Here is a 27,266-nt window from a genome sequence, read left to right as displayed (position 1 = left end):
CTCCGTACATAGCTCAGTGTTAAATTTTGATTGATAATATCCCTTTGAAGCACCTTGAAACATTTTAATATGTTGAAGGCGTTTTGTTGTTGTGGTTTGCAATGGTTGCAAGATCCTGTAAACTGCCATGAGATACTGACCAGATAATCTGTTTTTTTTAGTGATGTGAGTTCCTGGATAAATATTGGCCCAGTTAGTGAGGGAAAATACCCTTTTTCCTCTGAAATATGTGCCATGGATTTTTGTTTCCTTGCGACAACACACAGGGTCTTGATTTAATGTTTCATCAGAAAGGCAGCACCTCCAACAGTGTAGCAGTCCCTCAGTACTGCATTGGGAGTATTAGTATAGGTCTTGTGTTGAAGTCTCTGGAATGGGATTTGAAGCTGCCTTCTTGAACTGCTTCAGTCCATGCGGTGTGAGCCAGGTAGACCTGAGGTTTGATCCCTGGTTCCTAGTCAGTTGTCAAAGTCAATCAGAGCCTAACATGCAGCCTCAGTCCTGGAGGTAGGAAGGAGACACATCAGGGAGGGTTACTTCCCCTGATCCCTGTCTAACTGACTCCATTATGCAAAGTGTGCCTGTAAGAATGTTGCACGAAGGCAGGATTGGACTGGGCTGTGATGGCGACTCCCAAAGCTGAACAGTCTGGTGGCACCTAATGCCCTAGGCTCAAGCACAAAGTCTGGCAACTTAGGGCAAAGTTTAGGGCAAGATCAACTGTGTTCCATGGAGAGATAGCCAGCCCAGCAAGCAGTCAATGCTGTGAGGACTTGAGGAGGAAAATCGTGAGGAAAATATTTCATAGAATCCCTACAGTGCAGAAGCAGGCCATTTGGCCCATCAATTCTGCACTAACTCTCTGACAGGGAAACCATGCAGACGCTACAATAACGGATGAATGAACACCGCTCGACAATAGAACCATAGAACCATAGAAAATTACAGCTCAGAAACAGGCCTTTTGGCCCTTCTTGTCTGTGCCGAACCATTTTATGCCTAGTCCCACTGACCTGCACTTGGACCATATCCCTCCACACCCCTCTCATCCATGAACCCATCCAAGTTTTTCTTAAATGTTAAAAGTGACCCCGCATTTACCACTTTATCCGGCAGCTCATTCCACACTCCCACCACTCTCTGCGTGAAGAAGCCCCCCCTAATATTCCCTTTAAACTTTTCTCCTTTCACCCTTAACCCATGCCCTCTGGTTTTTTTCTCCCCTAGCCTCAGCGGAAAAAGCCTGCTTGCATTCACTCTATCTATACCCATCAAAATCTTATACACCTCTATCAAATCTCCCCTCAATCTTCTACGCTCCAGGGAATAAAGTCCCAACCTATTCAATCTCTCTCTGTAACTCAGCTTCTCAAGTCCCGGCAACATCCTTGTGAACCTTCTCTGCACTCTTTCAATCTTATTTACATCCTTCCTGTAACTAGGTGACCAAAACTGTACACAATACTCCAAATTCGGCCTCACCAATGCCTTATATAACCTTACCATAACACTCCAACTTTTATACTCGATACTCCGATTTATAAAGGCCAATGTACCAAAGGCACTCTTTACGACCCTATCCACCTGTGACGTCACTTTTAGGGAATTCTGGACCTGTATTCCCAGATCCCTCTGTTCAACTGCACTCTTCAGAGTCCTACCATTTACCCTGTACGTTCTTCTTTGGTTTGTCCTTCCAAAGTGCAATATCTCACACTTGTCTGCGTTAAATTCCATTTGCCATTTTTCAGCCCATTTTTCTAGTTGGTCCAAATCCCTCTGCAAGCTTTGAAAACCTTCCTCACTGTCCACTACACCTCCAATCTTTGTATCATCAGCAAACTTGCTGATCCAATTTACCACATTATCATCCAGATCATTGATATAGATGACAAACAACAATGGACCCAACACCGATCCCTGCGGCACACCACTAGTCACAGGCCTCCACTCAGAGAAGCAATCCTCCACAACCACTCTCTGGCTTCTTCCATTGAGCCAGTGTCTAATCCAATTTACTACCTCCCCATGTATACTTAGCGACTGAACCTTCCTAACTAACCTCCCATGAGGGACTTTGTCAAAGGCCTTGCTGAAATCCAGGTAGACAACATCCACCGCCTTCCCTTCATCCACTTTCCTGGTAACCTCCTCGAAAAACTCTAATAGATTGGTCAAACATGACCTACCACGCACAAAGCCATGTTGACTCTCCCTAATAAGTCCCTGTCTATCCAAATATTTGTAGATCCTATCCCGTATCACACCTTCCAATAACTTGCCCACCACCGACGTCAAACTTACTGGCCTATAATTTCCCGGATTTCTTTTGGAACCTTTTTTAAACAACGGAACAACATGAGCCACCCTCCAATCATCCGGCACCTCCCCCGTGAATACTGACATTTTAAATGTCTGCCAGGGCCCCTGCAAGTTCAACACTAGCTTCCCTCAAGGTCCGTGGGAATACCCTGTCCGGTCCTGGGGATTTATCCACTCTGATTTGCCTCAAGACAGCGAGCACCTCCTCCCCTTTAATCTGTAAAGGTTCCATGGCCTCCCTACCTGTTTGCCCTATTTCCGTAGACTCCATGCCCGTTTCCTCAGTAAATACGGATGCAAAAAAAAAACCATTTAGTATCTCCCCCATCTCTTTTGGTTCCATACACAGTGTACCACTCTGGTCTTCAAGAGGACCAATTTTATCCCTCACTATCCTTTTGCTCCTAACATACCTATAGAAGCTCTTTGGATTTTCCTTCACTCTGTCTGCCAAAGCAACCTCATGTCTTCTTTTAGCCCTCCTGATTTCCCTCTTAAGGAGCTTCTTGCACTTTTTATACTCCTCGAGCATCTGACGTGTTCCTTGCTGCCTGTACATTTCATACAACTCTCTCTTCCTCTTAATCAGTGTCACAATCTCCCTCGAGAACCAAGGTTCCTTATTCCTATTTACTTTGCCTTTAATCCTGACAGGAACATACAAACTCTGCACTCTCAAAATTTCTCCTTTGAAGGCCTCCCACTTTCCATTCACATCCTTACCAGAGAACAGCGTGTGCCAATCCACACTTCCCAGATCCCTTCTCATTTCATCAAATTTGGCCTTTTTCCAGTTCAGAACTTCAACCCGAGGACCAGATCTATCCTTATCCACGATCAGGTTGAAACTAATGGCATTATGATCACTGGATCCAAAGTGTTCCCTCACACTCACATCCATCACCTGCCCTAACTCATTTCCCAATAGGAGATCCAATATCGCATCCTCTCTAGTTGGCACCTCTATATACTGATGTAGAAAATTCTCCTGAACACATTTTACAAACTCTACCCCGTCTAAACCTTTAACAGTATGCGAGTCCCAATCTATATGTGGAAAATTAAAATCCCCTACTATCACAACTTTGTGTTTCTTGCAGTTGTCACCAGGCAAGACTGTTCTCTTCCTGTGGGGGAGCACTTCAGCAGTCACGAGCATTCAGCCTTGGATCTTCAGGTAAGCGTTCTCCAAGGCGGCCTTCACAACACACGACAGTGCAGAGTCGCTGAGCAGAAACTGATAGCCAAGTTCCGCACACATGAGGACAGCCCAAACCGGGATGTTGGATTTATGTCACATTATCAGTGACCCCCACAGCTTGCCTCCTGGGCTTGTAGAATCTCACTAGCTGTTCTGTCTGGAGACAATACACATCTCTTTAACCTGTGTTGAATGCTCCCTCCACCCACATTGTCTGTACCTTTAAGACCTGGCTGGCTTTAGAGCTTCGCATTCTAATTAGTATTCTGTAACTTGATTTCTGTGTCTGTGCACTGTTTGAAAGCAGATATCCACTCCATCTGACGAAGGAGCAGTGCTCCGAAAGCTTATGGTATTTGCTACCAAATAAACCTGTTGGACTTTAACCTGGTGTTGTGAGACTTCTTACCGTGCATCTTACCACAGACCTTATCCTTGTAACCCACACATTTACTCCACTAATCCCCCTAACTTATACTTCTTGAGAAATGAGGGGATAATTTAGCATGGCCAATCAACCTACACTGCACGTTCCTTCAAGGAATTTGGGGAATTCCTCCTCTTCTGTCAGTATTTTTTTCCAGACTGGAAGTATTGTTGCCACAAAAACAGAAAATGCTGGATAATCTGAGCAGGTCTGACAGCATCTGTGGAGAGAGAATAGAGCCAACGTTTCGAGTCTGGCTAACCCTTCGTCAGAGCTGGAAAATTCTCCGTCAGAGAATTGTTGCCACTTATTTATGAGCATTGGCATGACACGACATAGCAACAGGAATAAGGTGCGTTGCAATAGCTGGCCCAGTCTGTGATTTTCCATCATTGGGCGGCACGGTAGCACAGTGGTTAGCACTGCTGCTTCACAGCTCCAGGGTCCCGGGTTCGATTCCCAGCTCGGGTCACCGTCTGTGTGGAGTTTGCACATTCTCCTCGTGTCTGCGTGGGTTTCCTCCGGGTGCTCCGGTTTCCTCCCACAGTCCAAAGATGTGCGGGTTAGGTTGATTGGCCAGGTTAAAAATTGCCCCTTAGAGTCCTGATGCGTAGGTTACAGGGATTAGCGGGTAAATATGTGGGGGTAGGGCCTGGGTGGGATTGTGGTCGGTGCAGACTCGATGGGCCGAATGGCCTCCTTCTGCACTGTAGGGTTTCTATAAATTCTATAAATAAATAACTCATTCCAATGGTTAGGAAAAGAACCAAAATCCAGTTGAATCAATGAGACTTTAATGCAGCTTGACATAGAATCTGGAAATAAATCCATGCCCCCCCCTCTCCCTCTCCAACTTATATACATTTATTAAGAAAACTAATTGGAATCCTTTTTTCACACCAGCAAGAGTGTATCTCAGTCAGTGCCTGTTTAGGATCGTCAGCACCTTATTATCATTGTGGTCAAGTTGTAGGACACTCACCTTTGGGGCAGGAGGGTATAGGTTCATGGCTGATATGGGACTGGAGAAACTGAAACATCTAGACTCTGGCCAGGTAAAGATAGAAGGTTCCTTCTAGAGGATGTTTGTGAAGCATTTAGCATTGTATGTCAATCCGACTGCTTCATATCTCTCTGTATAATGTCTCTCTTTGCACATGCATCCCTATATCACCTATCTTTTTTGCACATGTTATGAGCTAATGACATCTTTGGGACGGTTGACTAAAATACTTTGATTTTACATTTGACATGAATCGAGTGCCCATTCCAGCACAGTAAGAAGTTTAACAACACCAGGTTAAAGTCCAACAGGTTTATTTGGTAGCAAAAGCCACACAAGCTTTCGGAGCTGCAAGCCTCTTCTTCAGGTGAGTGGGAATTCTGTTCACAAACAGAGCATATAAAGACACAAACTCAATTTACATGAATAATGGTTGGAATGCGAATACTTACAACTAATCAAGTCTTTAAGAAACAAAACAACATGAATGGAGAGAGCATCAAGACAGGCTAAAAAGATGTGTATTGTCTCCAGACAAGACAGCCAGTGAAACTCTGTGGGGGTTACAAATAGTGGGACATGAACCCAATATCCCGGTTGATGTCCACAATCGATGGGACATGAACCCATCGGCTGTTTGCCCATGTGACTTCATTCATGAAAATTCCAGAATGTCATGTGGGCTCTGGGAGTGGCGGGAAAAGCTCAAACATTGCAACATCAATGATACAAAATAAAAACCAGAAAAATACTGCACCTAAATTATAATCACATAATATATCATAATAAATATAAATTATATAGAATACTTCATCTAAATTAAAGACTGAATATCAATCATATGTAGATCGCTATATGTAAATTATATATAAATTGAAATTATATGTTTCATGTAAAATTTGAAATAATTGCACAAGAGAATTCCAGCTCGATGGGTTCATGTCCCACTATTTGTAACCCCCACAGAGTTTCACTGGCTGTCTTGTCTGGAGACAATACACATCTTTTTAGCCTGTCTTGATGCTCTCTCCACTCATGTTGTTTTGTTTCTTAAAGACTTGATTAGTTGTAAGTATTCGCATTCCAACCATTATTCATGTAAATTGAGTTTGTGTCTTTATATGCTCTGTTTGTGAACAGAATTCCCACTCACCTGAAGAAGGGGCTTGCAGCTCCGAAAGCTTGTGTGGCTTTTGCTACCAAATAAACCTGTTGGACTTTAACCTGGTGTTGTTAAACTTCTTACTGTGTTTACCCCAGTCCAACGCCGGCATCTCCACATCATTCCAGCAGCCAGGGTAACTCAATTTCACTTTCATTCATTTAGACACAGTCACTGCGGTAGCTACCGAGGGTGGCACGGTGGCACAGTAGTTAGCACTGCTGCCTCAGCGCCAGGGACCCAGGTTCAATTCTGGCCTTGGTCACTGTGTGGAGTTTGCACATTCTCCCCGTGTCTGCATGGGTTTCCTCCGGGTGCTCTGGTTTCCTCCCACAGTCCAAAGATGTGCAGGTTAGGTTGGTTGGCCATGTTAAATTGACCCTAGTGTCAGGGGGACTAGCAAGGTCAACGTGTGGGGTTACAGGAATGGGGTCTGGTTGGGATTGTGGTCGGTGCAGACTCGATGGGCCAAACGGCCTCCCTCTGTGCTGTCAGGATTCCATGATTCTAAATGCCTTATAGACTCATTGAACCATACAGCATCAAAACAGGCCCCTCAGGTCTGCAGTGGTATTCCTCTCATCATCTATCTAGTCTAGTCCCACTCCACTGCCAATCTCTTGTACTCTTTGTTTCTCCTTTATGAAGTAATTCTCTTTTAAAATAATTGATAAAATTTGCTTCAATTAAGGATTCTCTATGCCAGAGCATTCTGCATGCTAACCATCTCCTGTGAAAAGAATCTATTTCAACATCTTGAATTCTCTTGTGCAATTATTTCAAATTTTACATGAAACATATAATTTCAATTTATATATAATTTACATATAGCGATCTACATATGATTGATATTCAGTCTTTAATTTAGATGAAGTATTCTATATAATTTATATTTATTATGATATATTATGTGATTATAATTTAGGTGCAGTATTTTTCTGGTTTTTATTTTGTATCATTGATGTTGCAATGTTTGAGCTTTTCCCGCCACTCCCAGAGCCCACGTGACGTTCTGGAATTTTCATGAATGAAGTCACATGGGCAAACAGCCGGTGACGTCAGCGCTCCCGGAACTGAGCGTGTGCACAGCGGGAGAGCGCGCCCCCGGCACCACCTGGCCGCGCTCACGACAGGTAGGGGCGCGCCGCGCGGGGGTGATGAATCCTGCTTATTTATCTATTCAGCTGCAATTAATAATCCACAAGCAGGGAGAGAGAGTGTGAGCAGAGGCAGAAAGAGAGAGTGGGCAGAGGGAGAGAGAGAGCGGGCAGAGAGAGAGTGTGGGCAGAGGGAGAGAGAGAGAGCGGGCAGAGGGAGAGAGAGAGCGGGCAGAGGGAGAGAGAGAGAGTGGGCAGAGGGAGAGTGTGGGCAGAGGGAGAGAGAGAGCAGGCAGACAGAGTGTGGGCAGAGGGAGAGAGCGGGCAGAGAGAGAGAGAGCGCGGGGAGAGAGAGAGCGCGGGCAGAGAGTGTGGGCAGAGGGAGAGAGAGAGAGTGGGCAGAGAGAGCGGGCAGAGAGAGCGAGCAGAGAGTGTGGGCAGAGGGAAAGAGAGAGCGCGGGCAGAGAGTGTGGACAGAGGGAGGGCGAGAGAGAGAGCGGGCAGAGAGAGAGTGGGCAGAGAATGTGGGCAGAGGGAGAGCGAGAGCGGGCAGAGAGAGAGTGGGCAGAGAATGTGGGCAGAGGGAGAGAGAGAGCGGGCAGAGAGAGAGTGGGCAGAGGGAGAGAGAGCGGGCAGAGAGAGAGTGTGGGCAGAGGGAGAGAGAGAGAGTGGGCAGAGGGAGAGAGAGAGCGGGCAGAGGGAGAGAGAGAGAGAGTGGACAGAGGGAGAAAGAGAGAGTGGGCAGAGGGAGAGTGTAGGCAGAGGGAGAGAGAGAGCAGGCAGACAGAGTGTGGGCAGAGGGAGAGAGCGGGCAGAGAGAGAGAGAGCGCGGGGAGAGAGAGAGCGCGGGCAGAGAGTGTGGGCAGAGGGAGAGAGAGAGAGTGGGCAGAGAGAGCGGGCAGAGAGAGCGAGCAGAGAGTGTGGGCAGAGGGAAAGAGAGCGTGGGCAGAGGGAGAGAGGGAGAGAGAGAGAGAGAGAGCGGGCAGAGAGAGCGGGCAGAGAGTGTGGGCAGAGGGAAAGAGAGAGCGCGGGCAGAGAGTGTGGACAGAGGGAGGGCGAGAGAGAGCGGGCAGAGAGAGAGTGGGCAGAGGGAGAGCGAGCACGGGCATAGAGTGTGGACAGAGGGAGAGAGAGAGAGTGGGCAGAGAGAGCGGGCAGAGAGAGAGCGGGCAGAGAGTGTGGGCAGAAAGAGAGAGCGTGGGCAGAGGGGGAGAAAGCGCGCGGGCAGAGAGAGTGTGGGCAGAGGGAGAGAGAGAGCGCGGGCAGAGAGTGTGGGCAGAGGGAGCGAGAGAGAGAAAACATAAGAACATAAGAAATAGGAGCAGGAGTAGGCCATCTAGCCCCTCGAGCCTGCCCCGTCATTCAATAAGATCATGGCTGATCTGAAGGGAATCAGTTCCACTTACCCGCCTGATCCCTATAACCCCTAATTCCCTTACCGGAGAGCGGGCAGAGGGAGAAAGAGAGAGCGGGCAGAGGGAGAGAGAGAGAGCGGGCAGAGGGAGAGAGAGCGGGCAGAGAGTGTGGGCAGAGGAAGAGAGAGAGAGCAGGCAGAGAGAGAGAGTGGGCAGAGAGTGTGGGCAGAGGTAGAGAGAGCAGGCAGAGAGAGAGAGCAGGCAGAGAGAGAGAGCGGGCAGAGATTGTGGGCAGAGGGAGAGAGAGAGAGCGGGCAGAGGGAGAGAGAGTGTGGCAGAGGGAGAGAGAGAGTGTGGACAGAGGGAGAGTGAGAGAGAGAGCGGGCAGAGGGAGAGAGAGAGCAGGCAGAGGGAGAGAGAGCAGGCAGAGGGAGAGAGTGAGAGTGGGCAGAGAGAGAGAGAGCAGGCAGAGGGAGAGAGAGCAAGAGCGGGCAGAGGGAGAGAGCGAGAGTGGGCAGAGGGAGAGAGCGGGCAGGGAGAGAGAGAGCGGGCAGAGGGAGAGAGTGAGAGCGGGCAGAGGGACAGAGCGAGAGCAGGCAGAGGGAAAGAGCGGGCAGCGAGAGAGAGAGAGAGAGCAAGAGCGGGCAGAGGGAGAGAGCGAGAGTGGGCAGAGGGAGAGAGCGGGCAGAGAGAGAGAGCGGGCAGAGGGAGAGAGCGAGAGCAGGCAGAGGGAGAGAGCGGGCAGCGAGAGAGAGAGAGAGAGAGCAGGCAGAGGGAGAGAAAGCGGGCAGAGGGAGAGCGAGAGAGGGAGCGGGCAGAGGGAGAAAGCGAGAGCGGGCAGAGAGAGAGAGCGAGAACGGGCAGAGGGAGAGAGAGAGCGGGCAGAGGGAGAGAGAGAGCGGGCAGAGGGAGAGAGAGAGAGCGGGCAGAGGAGGAGAGTGAGAGCGGGCAGAGAGAGAGAGCGGAGAGAGAGCGGGCAGAGAGAGAGAGCGGAGAGAGAGCGGGCATAGGGAGGGAGAGAGAGCGGGCAGATGGAGAGAGAGAGAGAGGGAGTGGGCAGAGGGGGAGAGAGCAAGAGCGGGCAGGGGGGAGAGAGCAAGAGCGGGCAGAGGGGGAGAGAGCGAGAGCGGGCAGAGGGAGAGAGCGGGCAGAGGGAGAGAGAGAGCGGGCAGAGGGAGAGAGCAAGAGCGGGCAGAGGGGGAGAGAGCGAGAGCGGGCAGAGGGAGAGAGAGAGCGGGCAGAGGGAGAGAGAGCGGGCAGAGGGAGGGAGAGAGAGCGGGCAGAGGGAGAGAGAGAGAGCGGGCAGAGGGAGAGAGAGAGAGCGGGCAGAGGGGGGGAGAGAGAGCGGGCAGAGGGAGAGAGGGAGAGAGCGGGCATAGAGAGAGAGAGAGCGGGCAGAGGGAGCGAGAGAGAGGGAGCGGGCAGAGGGAGAGAGCGCTGGCAGAGGGAGAGAGAGAGGGGAGCGGGCAGAGGGGGAGAGCGAGAGCGGGCAGAGAGAGAGGGAGCGGGCAGAGGGAGAGCATGGGCAGAGGGGGAGCGTGGGCAGAGGGGAGAGGGAGAGAGTGTGCGCGGGGAGAGGGAGAGAGTGTGCGCGGGGAGAGGGAGAGAGTGTGCGCGGGGAGAGGGAGAGAGTGTGCGTGGGGAGAGGGAGAGAGTGTGCGCGGGGAGGGAGAGATTGTGCGTGGGGAGAGGGAGAGAGTGTGCGTGGGGAGAGGGAGAGAGTGTGCGCGGGGAGAGGGAGAGAGTGTGCGCGGGGAGAGGGAGAGAGTGTGCGCGGGGAGAGGGAGAGAGTGTGCGCGGGGAGAGGGAGAGAGTGTGCGCGGGGAGAGAGTGTGCGCGGGGAGAGGGAGAGAGTGTGCGCGGGGAGGGGGAGAGAGGGAGTGTGCGTGCGAGGGAAAGAGAATGCGTGCGGGAGAGAGGGAGAGTGGGGGCACTGGGAAACGGAGAGAGTAGACGGTGGGGCAGGAAGACACACACGGAGATAGGGCATTGGGCACTGGGTAAATCTGAATTAAAATTCTGCTTATCTACTCTGCCAATGATGTTCTTTGTTCCTTCTGCTTATGACCTTTACTCATGCAGCTTTCCCATTGCTTTGTGCTATTCCTGTGTCATTCACTGAGAAGGAACCACTCACATCCCAGGTCTGTGAGGAAGAAAGTTCCTGGGCCTCAACCCACCCAGGCCTGTCAGTTAAATAATCTGAGATGCCTTAGATTAATGGATTTATATTTTATTTGTAGAACTCATGTTCTGCAACTTGCAGCTTACAAAGGTGAAAAGTAAGTGTGGTTTGGCATGCTTTGCGTGTGTGTTAAGTACGGTAAAGTTGTGATGTCTCGTTCTCTGCTATTGGTGATGGATATTTGTGGTAGCTCCAGCCTAACATGCTTACAGTATCTCAGTGAGCTGAATCCTTGGCAAACACGGTGACTCATTGCTCTGCTCTGGAACTTTCTACTGTTTCAATCCTATCAGTGCAGCTGGTAAAATGTAGAAGTGTTTTTGTTGTATTATATATGTGGCTGGTGCCAATGCGTGATCTCTTGTGCATGTGCATATAACATATATTCAAATCGACATTCTGGGTCTACTGTACGACCTGTGCTGACTTTGTACAGTTACTGGATTGTAAACACAGTGACTCATTGCTCAGCTATGCCACTTCAGGAGAATATTGTGGGTGTGTGGGTTGATGAATTATGTGGTTTGCTGCCTTAATTGCAACAGTATTGCAAATCTGTCAGAAGGATTTCTGTGCATCTCTTTTCAAAATGTATTACACGGGAGAGCTGTTTTGATGGAAACTGTTGGCCTGTTAGCCGTTTACTCACACGAGGACATGTGGCTGCATCTTTTTGCCAGTAAGAAGTTAAAGGTACGTTTGTATCTCTCGGTTATTGACCTTGCATAACGATTGGGATCATAGTTCAGCCTCTCCTTATTTTTGTTTTTATTTGCCTGCCAACTAACACCCATTGTTGTTGTTCTGAAATTCAGTCCAAGATGAAAGGGGGGGGGGGGGGCGGTGAATAGGAAGATGTGGAACTCGCGACGGCACGGTGGTTGAAGCAAATAGCATAGACAGATTAAAGGGGAAGCTAGCTGAGTGCATGAGGGGGAAAATAATAAAAGGTATTGTTGATGGAGGGAGTGGAAGTGGCTTGGGTGCAGCATTAACACTAGCATAGAGAGTTGGGCTGAATGGCTGTTTCTGTGCAGTAAACCTCAAGGAATAGGATGAAAGATGAATGGAGCATATTATTATATTTTTATACCTTAAATGTTGAGCATCGATCCTAAGCTCAGTTATTGTATTAATAGGAAATATTTCTCCTGTGCCAATACAATGCATGGCTCTTAACTTATCACCTCCAATTCCACTATTTGACACGGACCTGTTAACAACATGTAATTGGCTTGTGTCAAATTATTCAAGAAAGTTCACTGCACAATTGGTGATAAAGATATGCAATGGGTTTCTGGGTTGGCCAGGGAAAGCAGAAACCATGAGATTATTAAACAGTTAGATCTTTCTGCGTGGATGAACTTTCCTCTTCTGGAAATTTCCATTATCTTCCTTCCTAGTTATCTGATGGAACTTGGTGGGGCAATGTGCGGCACAAGAGGTTCACTGCTTGGTCTTCAAATTTGATTTGATTTATTATTGTCACATGTATTAGTATACAGTGAAAAGTATTGTCTCTTGTGCGCTATACAGACAAAACATACCGTTCATAGAGAAGGAAATGAGGGAGTGCAGAACGTAGTGTTACTGTCATTGCTAGGGTGCAGAGAAAGATCAACTTAATGCAAGGTAAATCCATTCAAAAGTCTGACAGCAGCAGGGAAGAAGCTGTTCTTGAGTCGGTTGGTACGTGACCTCAGACTTTTGTGTCTTTTTCCCGACGGAAGAAGATGGAAGAGAGAATGTCTGGTCCTTAGTTATGCTGGCTGCTTTGCCGAGGCAGCAGGATGTGTAGAGTCAGTGGATGGGAGGCTGGTTTGCGCGATGGATTGGGCTACATTCACGACCTTTTGTAGTTTCTTGCAATCTTGGGCAGGGCAGGAGCCATACCAAGCTGTGATGCAGCCAGAAAGAATGCTTTCTATGGTGCATCTGTAAAAGTTGGTGAGAATCGTAGCTGACATGCCAAATTCTTGTCTTTATACAAAAGTGCCACAGACAGCAGGGAGTTTATTTAAATATCAATTTTGCCTCTCACTGCCCGTGAGTAAACAGAGAGGTATTATAATTTGTTTCACTCTTTATAAGTGGTGGCATATTTCCTAACCCCTCAGTTTTGGTACAATCCAATTTTAGATTAATAACCCTCCAGCAAACTCGATATAGGATTAATTAATAGGGTTAGTTTATTTGCACCACTCGAAAGGCAGGACAGTGGCACAATCGCTTCTTTTGCAGTTATATAGTAAAAGAGGGATAGAGAAAATGTAAAGACAGAGACAAGAGACAGTTAAGGGACAAATAAAGACAGAGAAATAAATATTGTTTCATGAGGATCCAGAGTCCAGAATCAAAGTCCAATGAGGTATTCCTTCACGGAGGTCGGTGGGCTGAAAACCAGTGTTGGATAATTAATTTTTCCAGTGGTGCTGACTTCACTTTATGAGAGGGGCATGCTTTGACTAGGTCCTCAAGATTGTTAAATGTCCAACCAACAAGAATTGAAATTAAGGTTTCCGGGCTCTTTGTTCTAGCATATGGGTAGACTCCAGTTGGCAAACCTGAATTATGAAATGGCCTTTGTACAGTTCTCTTTGAATTTGTTGTGTGCAGCCCACTGGGGGTCGTTAGTGTATCTTTAGAGATAAGGAGGTGTGTGTTTCCCTGCTTATACCAGGTAGCTCATTTTATTTGAGGGCGTGACATAGCTTCAGCCATTTTAAAAGCTTTTACGTTCAGTATAAAAGCTGGAGTCTGATGTTGCAGCTGTATAGAACACTGGTTAGGCCACATTTGGAGTACTGCGTCCAGTTCTGGTCGCCGCACTACCAGAAGGACGTGGAGGCTTTAGAGAGAGTGCAGAGAAGGTTTACCAGGATGTTGCCTGGTATGGAGGGTCTTAGCTATGAGGAGAGATTGGGTAAACTGGGCTTGTTCTCCCTGGAAAGACGGAGAATGAGGGGAGACCTAATAGAGGTGTACAAAATTATGAAGGATATAGTTAGCGTGAACAGTGGGAAGCTTTTTCCCAGGTCGGAGGTGACGATCACGAGGGGTCACGGGCTCAAGGTGAGAGGGGCGAGGTATAACTCAGATATCAGAGGGATGTTTTTTACACAGAGATTGGTGGGGGCCTGGAATGCGCTGCCAAGTAGGGTGGTGGAGGCAGACACACTGGCATCATTTAAGACTTACTTGGATAGTCACATGAGCAGTCTGGGAATGGAGGGATACAAACGAATGGTTTAGTTGGACCAAGGAGCGGCACAGGCTTGGAGGGTCGAAGGGCCTGTTTCCTGTGCTGTACTGTTCTTTGTTTGTTCTTTGTCCCATTATTAAAAATGTTAAAATAGCCATGAGGATATCTAACATTTTTATAAATATGTACAGAGTGAGGTCCCCACACAAAACACTGTGAATATTTGAAATGTGAAATTATAACAAAAAATGCTGGAAATCCTCAGCAGGTCAGGCAGCATCTGTGGAGAGAGAAATAATTAATGTTTCAGATCAATGATGTTTCATCAGAACAGTTCTGATGGAAGGTCAACAACCTGAAACATGAACTCTGTTTCCCTCCCCAGATGCTGCCAGATCTGCTGAATATTTATCTCTTAGAACATTCTCTCCACTGTAAAGGTCCCAATGTATCAGAATCTTTGAATTTTATGGACTTTTTGCAGTTTGGAAGCCCACAAGTGAATATAAGGATTGGACCAATACACTTTCTGAAAGCCTAGTCACAACTTTGACCAATATTTATCCCTCAGTCAAAAATCTGGGCATGAACTCGTTGTTTTTTTTTAACCTTGCTGTGTGAAAAGTTGCTGCTGAATTCCCCATATCTCAACAGTGACTAACTACACTTCAAAAAAAGTAGTTCATTGTCTGTCAGCCACTTTAAGACATCCTGAGAAAATTAGCCAGGGGAGCTCTGGGGAGATCTCCTCGACTTGTTTGAATAGTGCCACAGGATCTTTTACATTTGCCTGAGACGACAGAAAGATCCTGGCTTGACGCCTTATCTGAAAGATAGCACGGCCAACAGTGCAGCATTTCCTCGGTCCTGCGCTGGAGCGTGCACAAGTCCTTGCAGGTGGAAGTTAAAGCCACAATTTTCTAACTTGGGCAAGAGTGCTCCCCACTGAGCTCTAGCTGATACTAACTTCACCAACTGGGGTTGCTGCTACGCTCGATATGTGGTCGGCAACTGAGCCATCAGAGGAGTTTTCACTTCTGCAGTCAACACCACTGACTTTGTTAGTTCGAACATTAGGGACTTTCTGGCATCCAGCATGATGAGATTTTGGTTGTATCAATCAGCAACATAGCAAATGTGTAGCAAAAAGAGGGGCCATTTGGCCCATCGTGTCTGCTGGCCAAAAAAATGCTGTCCAGCCTAATCCCACCTAGCCCTTAGGTCCATAGCTCTGTAGATTATGGCATTTCGAGTACGTTGCTGTTTGTGGGAGCTTGCTGTGCACAAATTCCAACATTACAGTGCTTACACTTCAAAAGTACTTCATTGGCTATAAAGCATTTTGGGATGTCCTGAAGTTTTTTTATATATCTGAGTATATTTAAAACGCGATGAGGGTTTCTGCTTCTACCACCATTTCAGACACTGAGTTCTAGACTCCCACACTTCTCTCGGTGTAAAATTACTCGATTCCTCTATAATCCTTCTACCAATTGCTTTAAATTAATGACCCCTCTGCTCAGGGTAATGGGTCCCTTCTATCCACTGTTATGATTTTATACACCTCAATTACATCTCCCCCCAGCCTTCTCAGATCCAATGAAAACAACCCCTGCCCATCCAAACGTTCCTCACAGCTAAACTTCTCCAGTCCTGGGAACATCCTCATAAATCTCCTCTATACCTTCTGAAGTGTGATCACATTCTTCCTTATTGCAGTGACCAAAATTGTATGCTGTACTCTAGCTGTGGCCTAACTATGTTTTATACTGTGCTAGCATACCTCCTTGCTCTTATATTCTATACACCAGCTAATGAAGCAAATAATCCTATATGCCTTCTTAACCATTTTATCGACCTGTCCTGCCATCCTCAGGAAACTGCAGACATGCACTTCTAGCTCCCTCTTGTTCCTCTACACTTTCCAGTGTTCTACCAGTTATTGTATATTCACTTGCCTTGTTTATCTTTGCAAATTACTTAGGATTGAACTGCATTTGCCACTTGTTTATCCACCCAACCAGAACATTGCTCTCTTCCTGCAATCTCTTCCTTACTAAAAGCCACATGGCCAATTTTTCTATCATCTTCTTAATTATAACCCCTACACCTTAGCCCAAATTATTGATATATACCACAAACAGCAAGGGAGCTAAGTAGTGAGACATTGTGAAACACAAACAGGGAGTTGAGGTATAGGTTTACAAGAATGTACTCTCTCTGTACATCACCAGAAGCTAGCACACACAGAACATGTCTGCCTTTGAAATACATCTTTGGAGAGTGTAGAAGGGGAATTCTAAGTTAGCTAAGAGGATAACATAGGTTTAGTTTCAGTAACACATGGGAGGAAAGAATTTAAATGATTTTTACTCAACATCATATGTAGATGCTATTAACTGATAATGAAAAATTTTATGAAATATAATGTACCTTAATATTTTTAAATGAATGATTTTAAATGTGGAAGATTTTACGTTCAAATTAAAAAGGAACCTAATAATGATATATATCTTAAACAGATTTTCCAAGTTTGTACTTCAGTCAAAATGTGAATGTGGTAAGATGGTAGTAAAATGGATTCGAAAAGTTCAATAAAATACAATGTTTTGAAACAAGAACATTAGATGAAACAAATTATATCGAATTTTAAAAATGCTGATAGAAACGTGGAAAGTATCGGATTTTTGGACCCAGAAATCTGATACAATCTAAATTTTAGCAAGTTGCTGATGATAAAACAAACATGAAATTTCAGAAATAATAATGCTAAAAGAGGTTTAATTTGGAATTAGAACAAACCAATAAAGATATCATTATATCGGGTGGTGTATTGCAATTGATTGAGACATTTGACATGATAAAGACTGACAATTTAAAATGCAATAGAATTGATGTAAGCTAATTAGTGGGAAGAACTTAGATTAAAAAAGGTATAATTGTAATGAGTTTTGGCACAAAGTTGAGATCTTTAGAAGGCTTGTGGTACTCTGTACTGCTGGGCAATCTGAGCATCTCCCATCGGCTGTTGTTTTCTGTCCATGTCTGTCTATGATGTGGAGATGCCGGCGTTGGACTGGGGTGGGCACAGTAAGAGGTCTCACAACACCGGGCTAAAGTCAAAGTCACGAGCTTTCGGAGCACTGCTCCTTCCTCAGGTGAGTGGACGCACTCACCTGATGAAGGAGCAGCGCTCCGAAAGCTCGTGATTCCAAATAAACCTGTTGGACTTTAACCTGGTGTTGTGAGACTTTTTACCATGTCTGTCTATGTAAGTTTTTAAAATATGTTTTTAATAAATCTTGGTAAGCTTTTAAACTGAATGATTTTGCCTTTGCGAGATTTAATTTTCAAAATACTTAGTTTTTTTTTAAACGAAATTTGAAAAATCCCCATTTCAGGGAGAGAGAGGAGCCAGCAGCCATACTGTGCCCAGAGTTAGCAGCATGTTCAGTTCTGGAGCCTGCTGCGCAGGATGACTCATGGTTCTGCTATGAAGGGGTTCATGTGTAGACATGCCTGTCTTTGTACATTCATGTGGAATGATTAGCTTGCTGTGGATTGGGGCTCTTTTGTTTGGTTTTTGAGCTCTGTTTTATCACTCCTGTGCTCACTGACATTTATTGGTTTCCAGTCCAGCAACAGCTTCATTTTAAAATTCTCATCTTCAGATTCAAATCCCTCCATAGCTTCACCCCTCCCTATCTCTGTAACCACTTCCAGCCCCCCCCTCCCCCGCAACCCTCCAAGATCTCTGCTGTCCTCCCAGTGTGCCCTCATGCATCCTTGATTTCCTTCAACACATCACTGGCCCCACGCTCTGGAATTCCCACTCTGAACCTTTTGACATTTAGGGCATTCCTCACAGTCAGCCTCTTTTATCAAGCTTTTAGTCACTTATACTAAAACCCACAAGATTCTTGCATTGAAACCTAGCTCCTGTCCCATTGCAGAGATGTTTACCTCCATTAACCCTTTAGCAGAAGGACAAAAGTTTACTATTTATGTGAGTGCATCCTGACCAGTGTTGAAGTTGTTTTTATACCAGTTTGTGTCACTTTGGCTTGTTTAACTTGAAATCAGCAATAATAACCTTTTGTATTTCCATTAGTATCTCTGGTTTTGAGCTGAGAGTGGCCTAATCTTCTGAAGCAGTCTCTTGTTTGTATTTAATTACTTAATTGTGCATTGCACTCTATTGAGGATCAGGTTGCTCTCTCAATGCCCTGTCAATCATAGCACGATGCAACAATTGGGGTTCCCATGGTGACCCTGACCACGTTGGATTCCAACCCCCCCCCCCCCCCCCCCCCCCCAAGTTTCCATGAGATGTTTGGGATGGAGAGCAGAGGGATAAACACAGTAAAAGCAGTTGCAGGAGGTGGGGTGGGGAGGGGGGAGGTCCAGGAGCCCCCTCCCCACACCGGCCTGGCAGACAAGATCCCTGCACGAACAAAGAAACATTGTCCATTTAAAGGGAATCCAGGTCACGGTTTAAATGCATTGCTTCAAACTACAGGTGAGCAAGCTGATTGTACAGACTGGACCTGTGTATGTACCGTGTATGATGTGGAGATGCCGGCGTTGGACTGGGGTAAGCACAGTAAGAAGTCTCACAACACCAGGTTAAAGTCCAACAGGTTTATTTGGTAGCAAATACCATAAGCTTTCGGAGCACTGCTCCTTCGTGTACCGATGTGCATGTGTGTGTGTGTGGTTTATTGGTCTCCTCCTTTTCCTCCATGCGACTCTTTGCAGATTGTCCCGCCCATTTCAAACCTGGCAAGCACTTCAAAAGTCACTTACCTGGCACAGATGCCTTTATGGGGAAACCAGATAAAGACAAGTGGAGACAACAAAATAGAAGGTATGTAGATAGGCTGCTATGAAGTAGGGTTGGGGGAGGCTCCCAAACACCAGCATAGACTAGTTGGGCTGAATATTTCTGTGCTGAAGTACTATGTACATCCATATCATTAGAGTACCTAGTCCAAATTTCTGTGTCAGTGCATCTAATGAAGGTACCCAGGCATCTGCAGTTCATGGCTTGAACACAAACAGCTCAAACCCAATGCCGGAGTGAAGTGCATTGCTGGCACAGGTTATTTTCTTTGGCTGAAATCCCACGTACAATTGCAGGTAAGTGGGAGTTGGAAAAAGGTGGTAGTCTAACAGTCTGATGGCTCTCATCAATCTTATCAGCAACCCTGAATACGCTTGGCTCAGTTGGTGATACCCTTGCCTCTGAATGTTGTGGATTCAAACTCCACCCTAATGTGGACAAGACTGACTCCAGTGAGGAAAGCTACTGGTACATGTTCTGTTGTTTCAGGTTAATGGTGGAGGTTTGGAGTTCTCCTGGTCGCCTGGTCAAGGACTCCTCCTCCCAATCAAAACTTTTGTTTTCTCTGCACTACAGGTTTGTCTCGATTCTGTCAGTTTGTTGCTGAACCTTTCAGCCCTGTTACAAAGTGGAATTTCAGTCATATTTTGGTAAGAGTAATCCTCTGACTAACTTGTGGTTTCACTTCTGACCAGATGTGTGAAGTAACGCTAGACTTGACATCTGGGGTGAGGTAGATTCGCATGGGTGCATCTTTGGTATCTTATCTGAGTGCTAATCATTCCTGCGTGATCGAGAGCGGAAGCATCAGGCAGCTTATATGGTGGTTGTTTGATGAGGGTCTTCATAGCCTGACCAATCCGAACCCTACCTGACACTCCCTTTCCAATCTGTTGTGTTTTTATTCATTCAAGGATGTAAGCAGGCCAGCATTTATTGCCCATCTCTAATTGCCCTTGAGAAGGTGCTGGTCAGCTGCTTTCTTAAACTGTTACAGTCTGTATGGTGTCGGTATGCCCACAGTGCTGTTAGGGAGGGAGTTCCAGGATTGTGACCCAGCGACAGTGACGCTACGGTGATATATTACCAAGTCAGGATGGTCCGTGTCTTGGACGGGAACTTCCAGGTGAGGTTCCCATGTGTCTCTGACCTTGTCCTTCTAGATGGTAGTGGTCATGGCCGTGCATCTTGTAAATGGTACACACTGTTGCCATTGTGCGTTGGTGGTGGAAGAGTGGATGATGTGCCCATCCAGCAGGCTGCTTTGTCTGGATAATGTTGAACTTCGCGTGTTGTTGGAGCTGCACTCATCCAGGCAAGTGGACAGTATTCCATCAAACTCCTGACTTGTGCCTTGTAGATGGCGAACTGGCTTTGGGGATTCAGGAAGTGATTACTCGCCACAGGATTTCTAGCCTCTGACCGGTTCTTGTAGCTCCAGTATTTATATTCTGATCATTGGTGACTCCCAAGATGTTAGATGGGAATTATGTAAATGACGATTTGCACGGGATGGTTTTTGTTTACTTATGGATGTTTTGGGGAATTCAGTTGGATCTTTGTAACATCCTTTAACTATAGAGATCTGTGATTAAAGGAGCATTTGTTTCCATAATGATAGATTAGATTTTGTCTTTGAATCAAATTACCGTTTTTAAAGAGGAATGTTAAAAAAAATTTAATTTTCTTCACTCAAACTAGCTTTGATCACAGTCCTTGTCAAATAATGCAAATTAAAGGAACGAGGACGGGGGGAATGTAATATTGCTGCTTCGGAATGTGGAAACAAGAGGAGGCCATTCAGCCTTTCGCACCTGTTCTGCCATTCAATTAAATCAGCTCTGATCTGTATCCTAACTTCATCTAAAATCCTTGATACCCATGTTGCAAAAATCCATTAATCTCATTTTGAAATGCTCATTTGATCCCCAGCATTCACACCTGTTTCTGATCGAATTTCAGATTTCTTCCATTTGAAAAAGTGCTTCCTGATACCACCCTTGAAAGGCTGATCTCTAACTTTAAGGTCACCCACGTTCTAGAATTACCCCCCCCCCCCCCCCCCCCCCGATATGATTTCTCTCTTGGTCGGCGAGGGAGGGGGGGGGCGCTCAATCTGGGTTACTGTAAACCAGTTAATCTAATCTTCACTGTGGGCAAACTCTTCGAATACATAATTTAAGATCAGATGAGCACTCTGCAGGACAAGGGACAATTAGGTGGCCAGTTTAGGTTTGCTAAAGGCAACTTGTATTTGATGAACTAAATACAGTCATTTGTTTTTTGAAGAAGTTTTTTTTGTTTGTTCAGGTAAAGGGATTACATTAGAGGCAAGTGTACATGGATCTTCAGAAAGTAGCTACAAGATCTGATGGCCAAGTGGAATTATCACTAGACTATTAATCTAGAAACTCCGTGAATGTTCTGGGGACCCAGGTTCGAATCCTGACATTGCAGATGGTGAAATTTGAATTCAATAAAAAAAATCTGGAATTGAGAATCTACTGATGATTGTGAAACCATTGCCAATTGTCGGAAAAACCTATCTGGTTTACTAATGTCCTTTAGGGGAGGAGATCTGCCGTCTTTACCTGGTCTGGCCTACATGTGACTCCAGAGCCACAACAATGTGGTTGATTCTCAATTGCCCTCCAAGGGCAACCAGGAATGGGCAATAAACGCTGGCCAGCCAGCAACGCCCATGTTCAATGAATAAAAAATAGAGGACTGCTGAAAAATGTAGGCACTTGGTAAAAGAGTAAATGTAGTAGCACAAACAGATTGGGAGTATATTGGTTCTGTTAAAATGTGTTTGGAATTTCAATGGTTGGAACTGAAAGAAAATCTTGCATTCATAGAACAACATTCACAACTTCAAGAGCTGCCAAAGCATTGCACAGCTGTGCCATTACTGTGGTAATAATAACAACAGCCAATGGGGTCTTTTACATCCACCCGAGGGGGGCAGACAGCGCCTTGATTTAACATTTCAGCTGAAAAACAGCACCTTTGACAGTGCAGCACTCTCTCATGACTGAGCTGAAATATCAGCCTAAAGTTTGAGCTGAAGCCCCTGGAGTGGGGTTTGAACCCACAACCATCTGACTCAAAGGCCAGCATCCTACCTGTCATGGGTCAGCCGCTGTACCCCTGGGCTAGTTGATAAGTCAATTTAAGTTCTCAATTAAAGGTTTAGAATTGGGCACGGGAAATATGATAAAGAGTAGAGGGTTTTTGACCAAGCATTTGGTCATTTGTCTTCAACGTGGTTCATTGTCAGTTTTATTTGATAGTGCTTCTGTGATGCCGCTTGAGGTTTTAAAAATTCGATTAAAGGTGCTTTTTAAATGCAAGTTGTTGACTTTGGAAAACAGTGGGAGTCAAAGTTGAATCTTCCTGATCAGTTTGTCTGCACTTTATCCCCAAAGCAGAGGGGTCAAACTGAGAGAAGTGTTTGACAATGATTGTATGCTGGTTCGGAATTGATCAAGGCTTCAGGATATATTCAGAGCCTGCATAATTCTCCATATGTGATGGTACATGCGGGTTAGGGAGTGCAGGGAAGGAGAGCTTACAGTTTAGTCTGAGTGATACCTTCCTACCTTACACAAGGTGTAACAAGGACCCACATAGCTGCAGGTTGGAAGACATACCTGTAGTCTGTGTGGAAACGTTTGATAGGGTGTACACAATTACGATCTCCAGGATGTGGTCGTTAGCTGCAAAGTTTGTATGTAAATGAGTTGGGGGCTTAGTTACAATCTGTCTCACTTATAACATCAACCACCACTCACTCCCACTCACCCGCTGCCTCCATTTTAAATGCTTTTATTATTTACTTACAACCTCATTTTTTCTCCACTCTTTTTCTTGGGAAGTGTGGGGGTATGCTGGGGGGGGAGGGGGGCTCTTTCTAAATTTCTCTCTGTTCTGGCTTTATTGATTTTTTAAAAATCTAACTATCTCCCAGACAAGATTTTCATGGTTTGAATTTGAGCACTTTGTGACAGCAAAATAGAGCAAAAACTCACCCCCCGCCACTGTTTCCCACAGCCAGCAGGTAGGTGCTAGTTCTCGTGCAAGGCTTTTTGGTAATTGTGATATCTTTTGGGGGGACTGGTGTAAGTTTTTATGCTCCTCGGTTTCTATATTGCAGAGACAAAACTTTCCCACTTTTGGTTGTGGAGCCGGTCAGGAATATATATGGTGGCGTGGGTTAATCCAGCATCAATTGGGGCAATCCCCAAAAGGGAGCATCGGGGTGCCACTGCTCGGGTGGGAATGCTGGGACTTGTTTGGGAGTGATTGGATCTGGGTAGGTCTGTACCTCCAGGATCTGTACAGTGAGACACATACACTTCACCCAAGGAAGAGGGAAAGGTAAACAGTTAAGGGTTATTCCGTCCTCTTCCGGAAACTCGGCAGACAAAATCTAGGTTGACACTCCCAGTGCAATACTGAAGGACTGCTGCACTCTGAGGTCTTTTGGATGAGATGTTAAACTTGGGTCACATCTGTCTTCTCAAGTGATATAAAAGAACCCATGACAGTATTTCAAAAAGGGCAGAGAAGTTCTCCTTGATGTCCTGGGTGCTATTTACTCTTCAATATACACAACTGAAGTAGATGCTCTGATCATTATTACATTTCTGTTTGTGGGAGCTCGCTGCTATTTTTCCTACATTGCTACAGTAAAGCACTTTGGAATGCCTTGAGATCGTGAAAGGAACAGTATAAACGCAAGGTCCTTTCTTACGACTAAAATATAGTCTGTGAAACTGGGTGTCAGGAGTGCAGTGGGGAGATGAAAGGATGTTCCTCTTAGGGTGGACGCTGTTTCCTTTTCTCCCGCTCCCCCCACCAGCAGATACACAAGAGCTATCTGTCCCACCAGCGCCTATCCTCTCCTCACCCAGCAGCCAGATACAATGCCAAGCTTCGATGGGTAACAGCATGAACACACAATTTCAAAATCATTCATTTTTGGGAATTGCACATGGCCGACAGTCCCTCTGGCCACCTTGGCCCAAGGTGGTCAAGAGCCTTTTTCTTGAGCCACTGCAGTCCTTGTGGTGAAGATGTGCCCACAATACTCTTGGGCAGGGAGTGGCAGGTTTTGAACCCAATGGCAATGAAGGAACGAATGTCCAAGTAGGGATGATATATGATTTGGAAGAAATGGTATCTCCATGTCCCTGCTGCTCTTATCCTTCTCAGTGGTGGAGTAAAGTAAAGCTTATTTATTAGTATCACAAGTAGGCTTACATTAACACTGCAATGAAGTTACTGTGAAAATCCCCTAGTTGCTACACTCTCCGCCTGTTCAGGTACACTGAGGGAGAATTTAGCATGGCCAGTGTACCTAACCTGCACATCTTTGGACTGTGGGAGGAAACCAGAGCACCCGGAGGAAACCCACGCAGACACAGGGAGAACATACAGACTCCGCACAAGCAGTGACCCATGCTTGGAACTGAACCCAGGTCCCTGGCGCTGTGAGGCAGCAGTGCTAACCACGGTGCCGCCCCAGGTTTGGAACTAGAAGCATTATGAGTTGTCATGCATCTTGTAGCTGGTACACACTGCAGCCATTGGGCACCAGAGGGAAGAAGTGAATATTTAAGGTAGTTAATGGGTGCTAATCAGGTGAGCTGCTTTGTCCTGAGTGATGCTCTGGCCCAAGGTGTCAATACCAATTGAAGCACTGATGACCCAGCTGTGATCAGTTACTTCAAAAGGGCCATTGAAGCTGAGAGCTTTCCTGCTGTATGTATGTGACGGAATCCTGTGCAGTCACTTGCATTGGGAACACCTGGCTGTTTGTTGAAAGAAAGTTCTGAATTTTGCTACTGAAAGTGAGTAAGTTTGATACGGAGATGGTTCTACTGTATGGGCTATCTCGGCGATTAAATATTTATTGCTATGTTTCGCTGATTGACAGGAAGAATCCAATTTTGTTTCATTGATGAACTATTTAAATAATAGTTTCTGGTTTGTACTTTGTTGTGTTTGCAGTGTATTTTCAGTCTCTGTGCTCTCCAATGTTGCTGGGGTAATGACGGCTAATCCCAAAGGAAGCAAAACAATAAAGGTGAGGATTCTTTCTAGCTTTGTCTCATTTGCTGCTCTTTAACGATTTACCTCAATCATTTGTGTTCCTTCTCAAGACACTGTCTGGGAGAGCAGTAACATGAACATTTTTAACAATTTATAAAGAAATGTTTTTGCCTACTTTCTTTGTTTGTATTTTGAAATAATCTGTCTAAGCAGGAATGTATAAAATGAATTTTCAACATTTCCCTCATTGTTGAGGGGAGGATACCGTCCCTCTTGGCAGCAGTGTGTATCATCGACATTCTCCACAATGCCCTGCAGCAACTCTCTCAGCCTCTTCCAACAGCACCTTCCAAACCTGCTACTTCCACCACCTTGAAGGGCAAGGCAACAAACACATGGGAACATCACCAACTGCCATGTTCCTCTCCAGTTGTTAATCGGACACACATCAGCCATTCCTTTATCACCAGTGGGTCAAAGTTGTGGAATTCCCTATCTAGGAGCTCCACGTGGACGCAGCAATTTCTGAAACAAGCCCATCACCGTGTTTCATCCCCACCAAGGCCAGCATTTATTGTCCATCCCTAGCTGTCCTTGAGAAGGTGATGGTGGGTCCTCTTCTTGAACCACTGCAGACCGATGAAGGTGCTTCCTCAGTGCTGTTAGTGAGGGAGTTTCAGCATTTTGATCCTGAAGGAATGGCTGATATAATTCCAGGTCACAATAGTTTGTGACTGGAGAGGACCTTGCAGATAGTGGGTGTTCCCACACACTCCATTGCCCTTGTCCCTCCAGGTGGTAAAGGTCACAGGTTTAGGAGATTCTGTTGAAGATGCCTTAGTGAGTTGCTGCAGTATGTCTTGTGGTTCACGCTCTGCAGTCACAGTGTGCCGGTGATGTTGATAGGGATGTTTAAAGTACCAATTCAGCAGACTCCATTATCCTGAATGAAGTTGAGCTTCTTTAAAGGATACAGCGTTGAGAGTCATGTAGACAAACGCGGTGTGCATGCTTGTGTGTGAAGTAGGCAGAGAGGCAAAGGAAGACAATAACCTGAAAGTATTTTCTGGTCACAGGTCAAGAAGGAAGTCAGTGAAAATGCCCTGAGCCTCAGTGACCAGGAGTTGGTCTCTATGACCGTCCGAGAGCTGAACCAACACCTGCGAGGTCTGAGCAAGGAGGAGATTGTTCAGCTGAAGCAGCGTAGGCGAACACTGAAGAACCGTGGTTATGCAGCCAGCTGCCGGGTCAAGCGTGTGACACAAAAGGAGGAGCTGCAGCGACAGTGGAGCGACCTCCAACAGGAGGTGGCAAAGCTGACCAGAGAGAACGCCAACATGAGGCTGGAACTAGACTGTCTGCACTCCAAGTATGAGGCCCTCCAGAAATATGCCCGCACCATGACCAAGGGCCCCACCCTGCCGACCACCAGCGTCATCACCATCGTCAAGTCATCTGACTCTTAGACCCTTTTCAGTTCCCACTCCCTCATCTTGCATGAGAACTGTCGGTTGAAGGGTTGGGCAAGGGTACTAATGGGTAATTGAATGGCAGAACAGGCCAAGGTGCTGAATGATGTGCTCCCTGTGTTCCTACATAAGGGAACAACACTCTTAATCGGCACATCTTCTCGAGATTGTATCCATCAGCCAGATATTCTCTGCTTAATAAGAGCCTCCCCTGAACATCTTGAAACTGAGATTGCAAGCTGAAGCCATCAATTTTGCAAAGACTGCAGTCTGCAATGAAAATAAAACTCGTTGTGCAGTGGGTAACAAAATATCCCAAGGCCAGAGCTGATTCAAAGATCCACAGAATCCCAGTGTGTGAGAAGCACCTTTTCAGAGTTAACTTGCCAGTGGACTGAAGCGAAAGATCTCCATATCTGGAATGGGTGCATTGTTAAGAGTCTGGAAGTACAGTGGATAGGCTCCCCTCTGTCACGATGCTGTAACTTATTGTGGCTGATTCTCATGGTCTTGCCAACTGTTCAAGTTACCATTCAAACCTGTTAAGATGTTCTGCAAGGTAATCCACATGCAACAAAGACTAAGAACATATCTTTTTAAAACCTTGTTGAGTATTGAATTCCTACGGCTTCCAAATATCTATGATTTCTGCCCTGTTACTCTCTTAACAGAATGTGTCCAATTAGAGCAGCGTGTACAATTGTCAAATACTATGTCCCTTGCAAGCTGTACAAAAGATATATTTTTTTATTTAGCTTTGAACATCTTCAGTACTGAGTGTGTACAATCCTTCGCAACATTGCATGCAGATAGTTTTGTAGACGGTTTAACTAGTCTGAATGAGCGCGGCCCAAGAATGTTGTTACCAGGACGGAGCCAGGACGATGAGAGATGGCAGGCCATGGAAGGCTTTTCCTGAATAGGTTTGACTCTGAGCTGGATA

The 27,266-nt window shown here is 46.0% G+C and overlaps 3 protein-coding genes across 7 annotated transcripts in view; 2 read left to right on the top strand and 1 right to left on the bottom strand.

The window, feature by feature from the left end:
- The window catches only part of mettl4 (methyltransferase 4, N6-adenosine), a 46,589-nt gene that overhangs the window by 10,348 nt on the left and 8,975 nt on the right, over positions 1-27,266 (bottom strand). The window lies entirely within an intron of this gene.
- mafk (v-maf avian musculoaponeurotic fibrosarcoma oncogene homolog K) lies at positions 7,234-26,457 on the top strand. Of its 4 annotated transcripts, none has more exons than XM_078240215.1 (3): positions 7,234-7,248; positions 24,813-24,888; positions 25,931-26,457. In XM_078240215.1, exons 2-3 carry the CDS (start codon positions 24,853-24,855, stop codon positions 26,318-26,320), a joined length of 426 nt encoding a protein of 141 aa, XP_078096341.1. In that variant the 5' UTR covers positions 7,234-7,248; positions 24,813-24,852; the 3' UTR covers positions 26,321-26,457. The 4 variants fall into 4 exon arrangements, with proteins under 4 accessions (XP_078096341.1, XP_078096340.1, XP_078096339.1 ...); XM_078240214.1 differs by lacking the exon at positions 7,234-7,248 and adding an exon at positions 11,312-11,445; XM_078240213.1 differs by lacking the exon at positions 7,234-7,248 and adding an exon at positions 18,719-18,821.
- The window catches only part of gaa2 (alpha glucosidase 2), a 67,847-nt gene continuing 51,806 nt past the window's right edge, over positions 11,226-27,266 (top strand). Inside the window, exon 1 of the mRNA XM_078240204.1 lies at positions 11,226-11,445. The gene's annotated coding sequence lies outside the window, so the exon portion shown is untranslated. The remainder of the gene's footprint in view (positions 11,446-27,266) is intronic.

The sequence above is a fragment of the Mustelus asterias genome, chromosome 23 (assembly GCF_964213995.1).
Source record: "Mustelus asterias chromosome 23, sMusAst1.hap1.1, whole genome shotgun sequence".
Lineage (NCBI taxonomy): Eukaryota > Metazoa > Chordata > Chondrichthyes > Carcharhiniformes > Triakidae > Mustelus > Mustelus asterias.
Note: the sequence above shows the minus strand (reverse complement) of the source record. Positions and strands in the feature narration are given on the sequence as shown.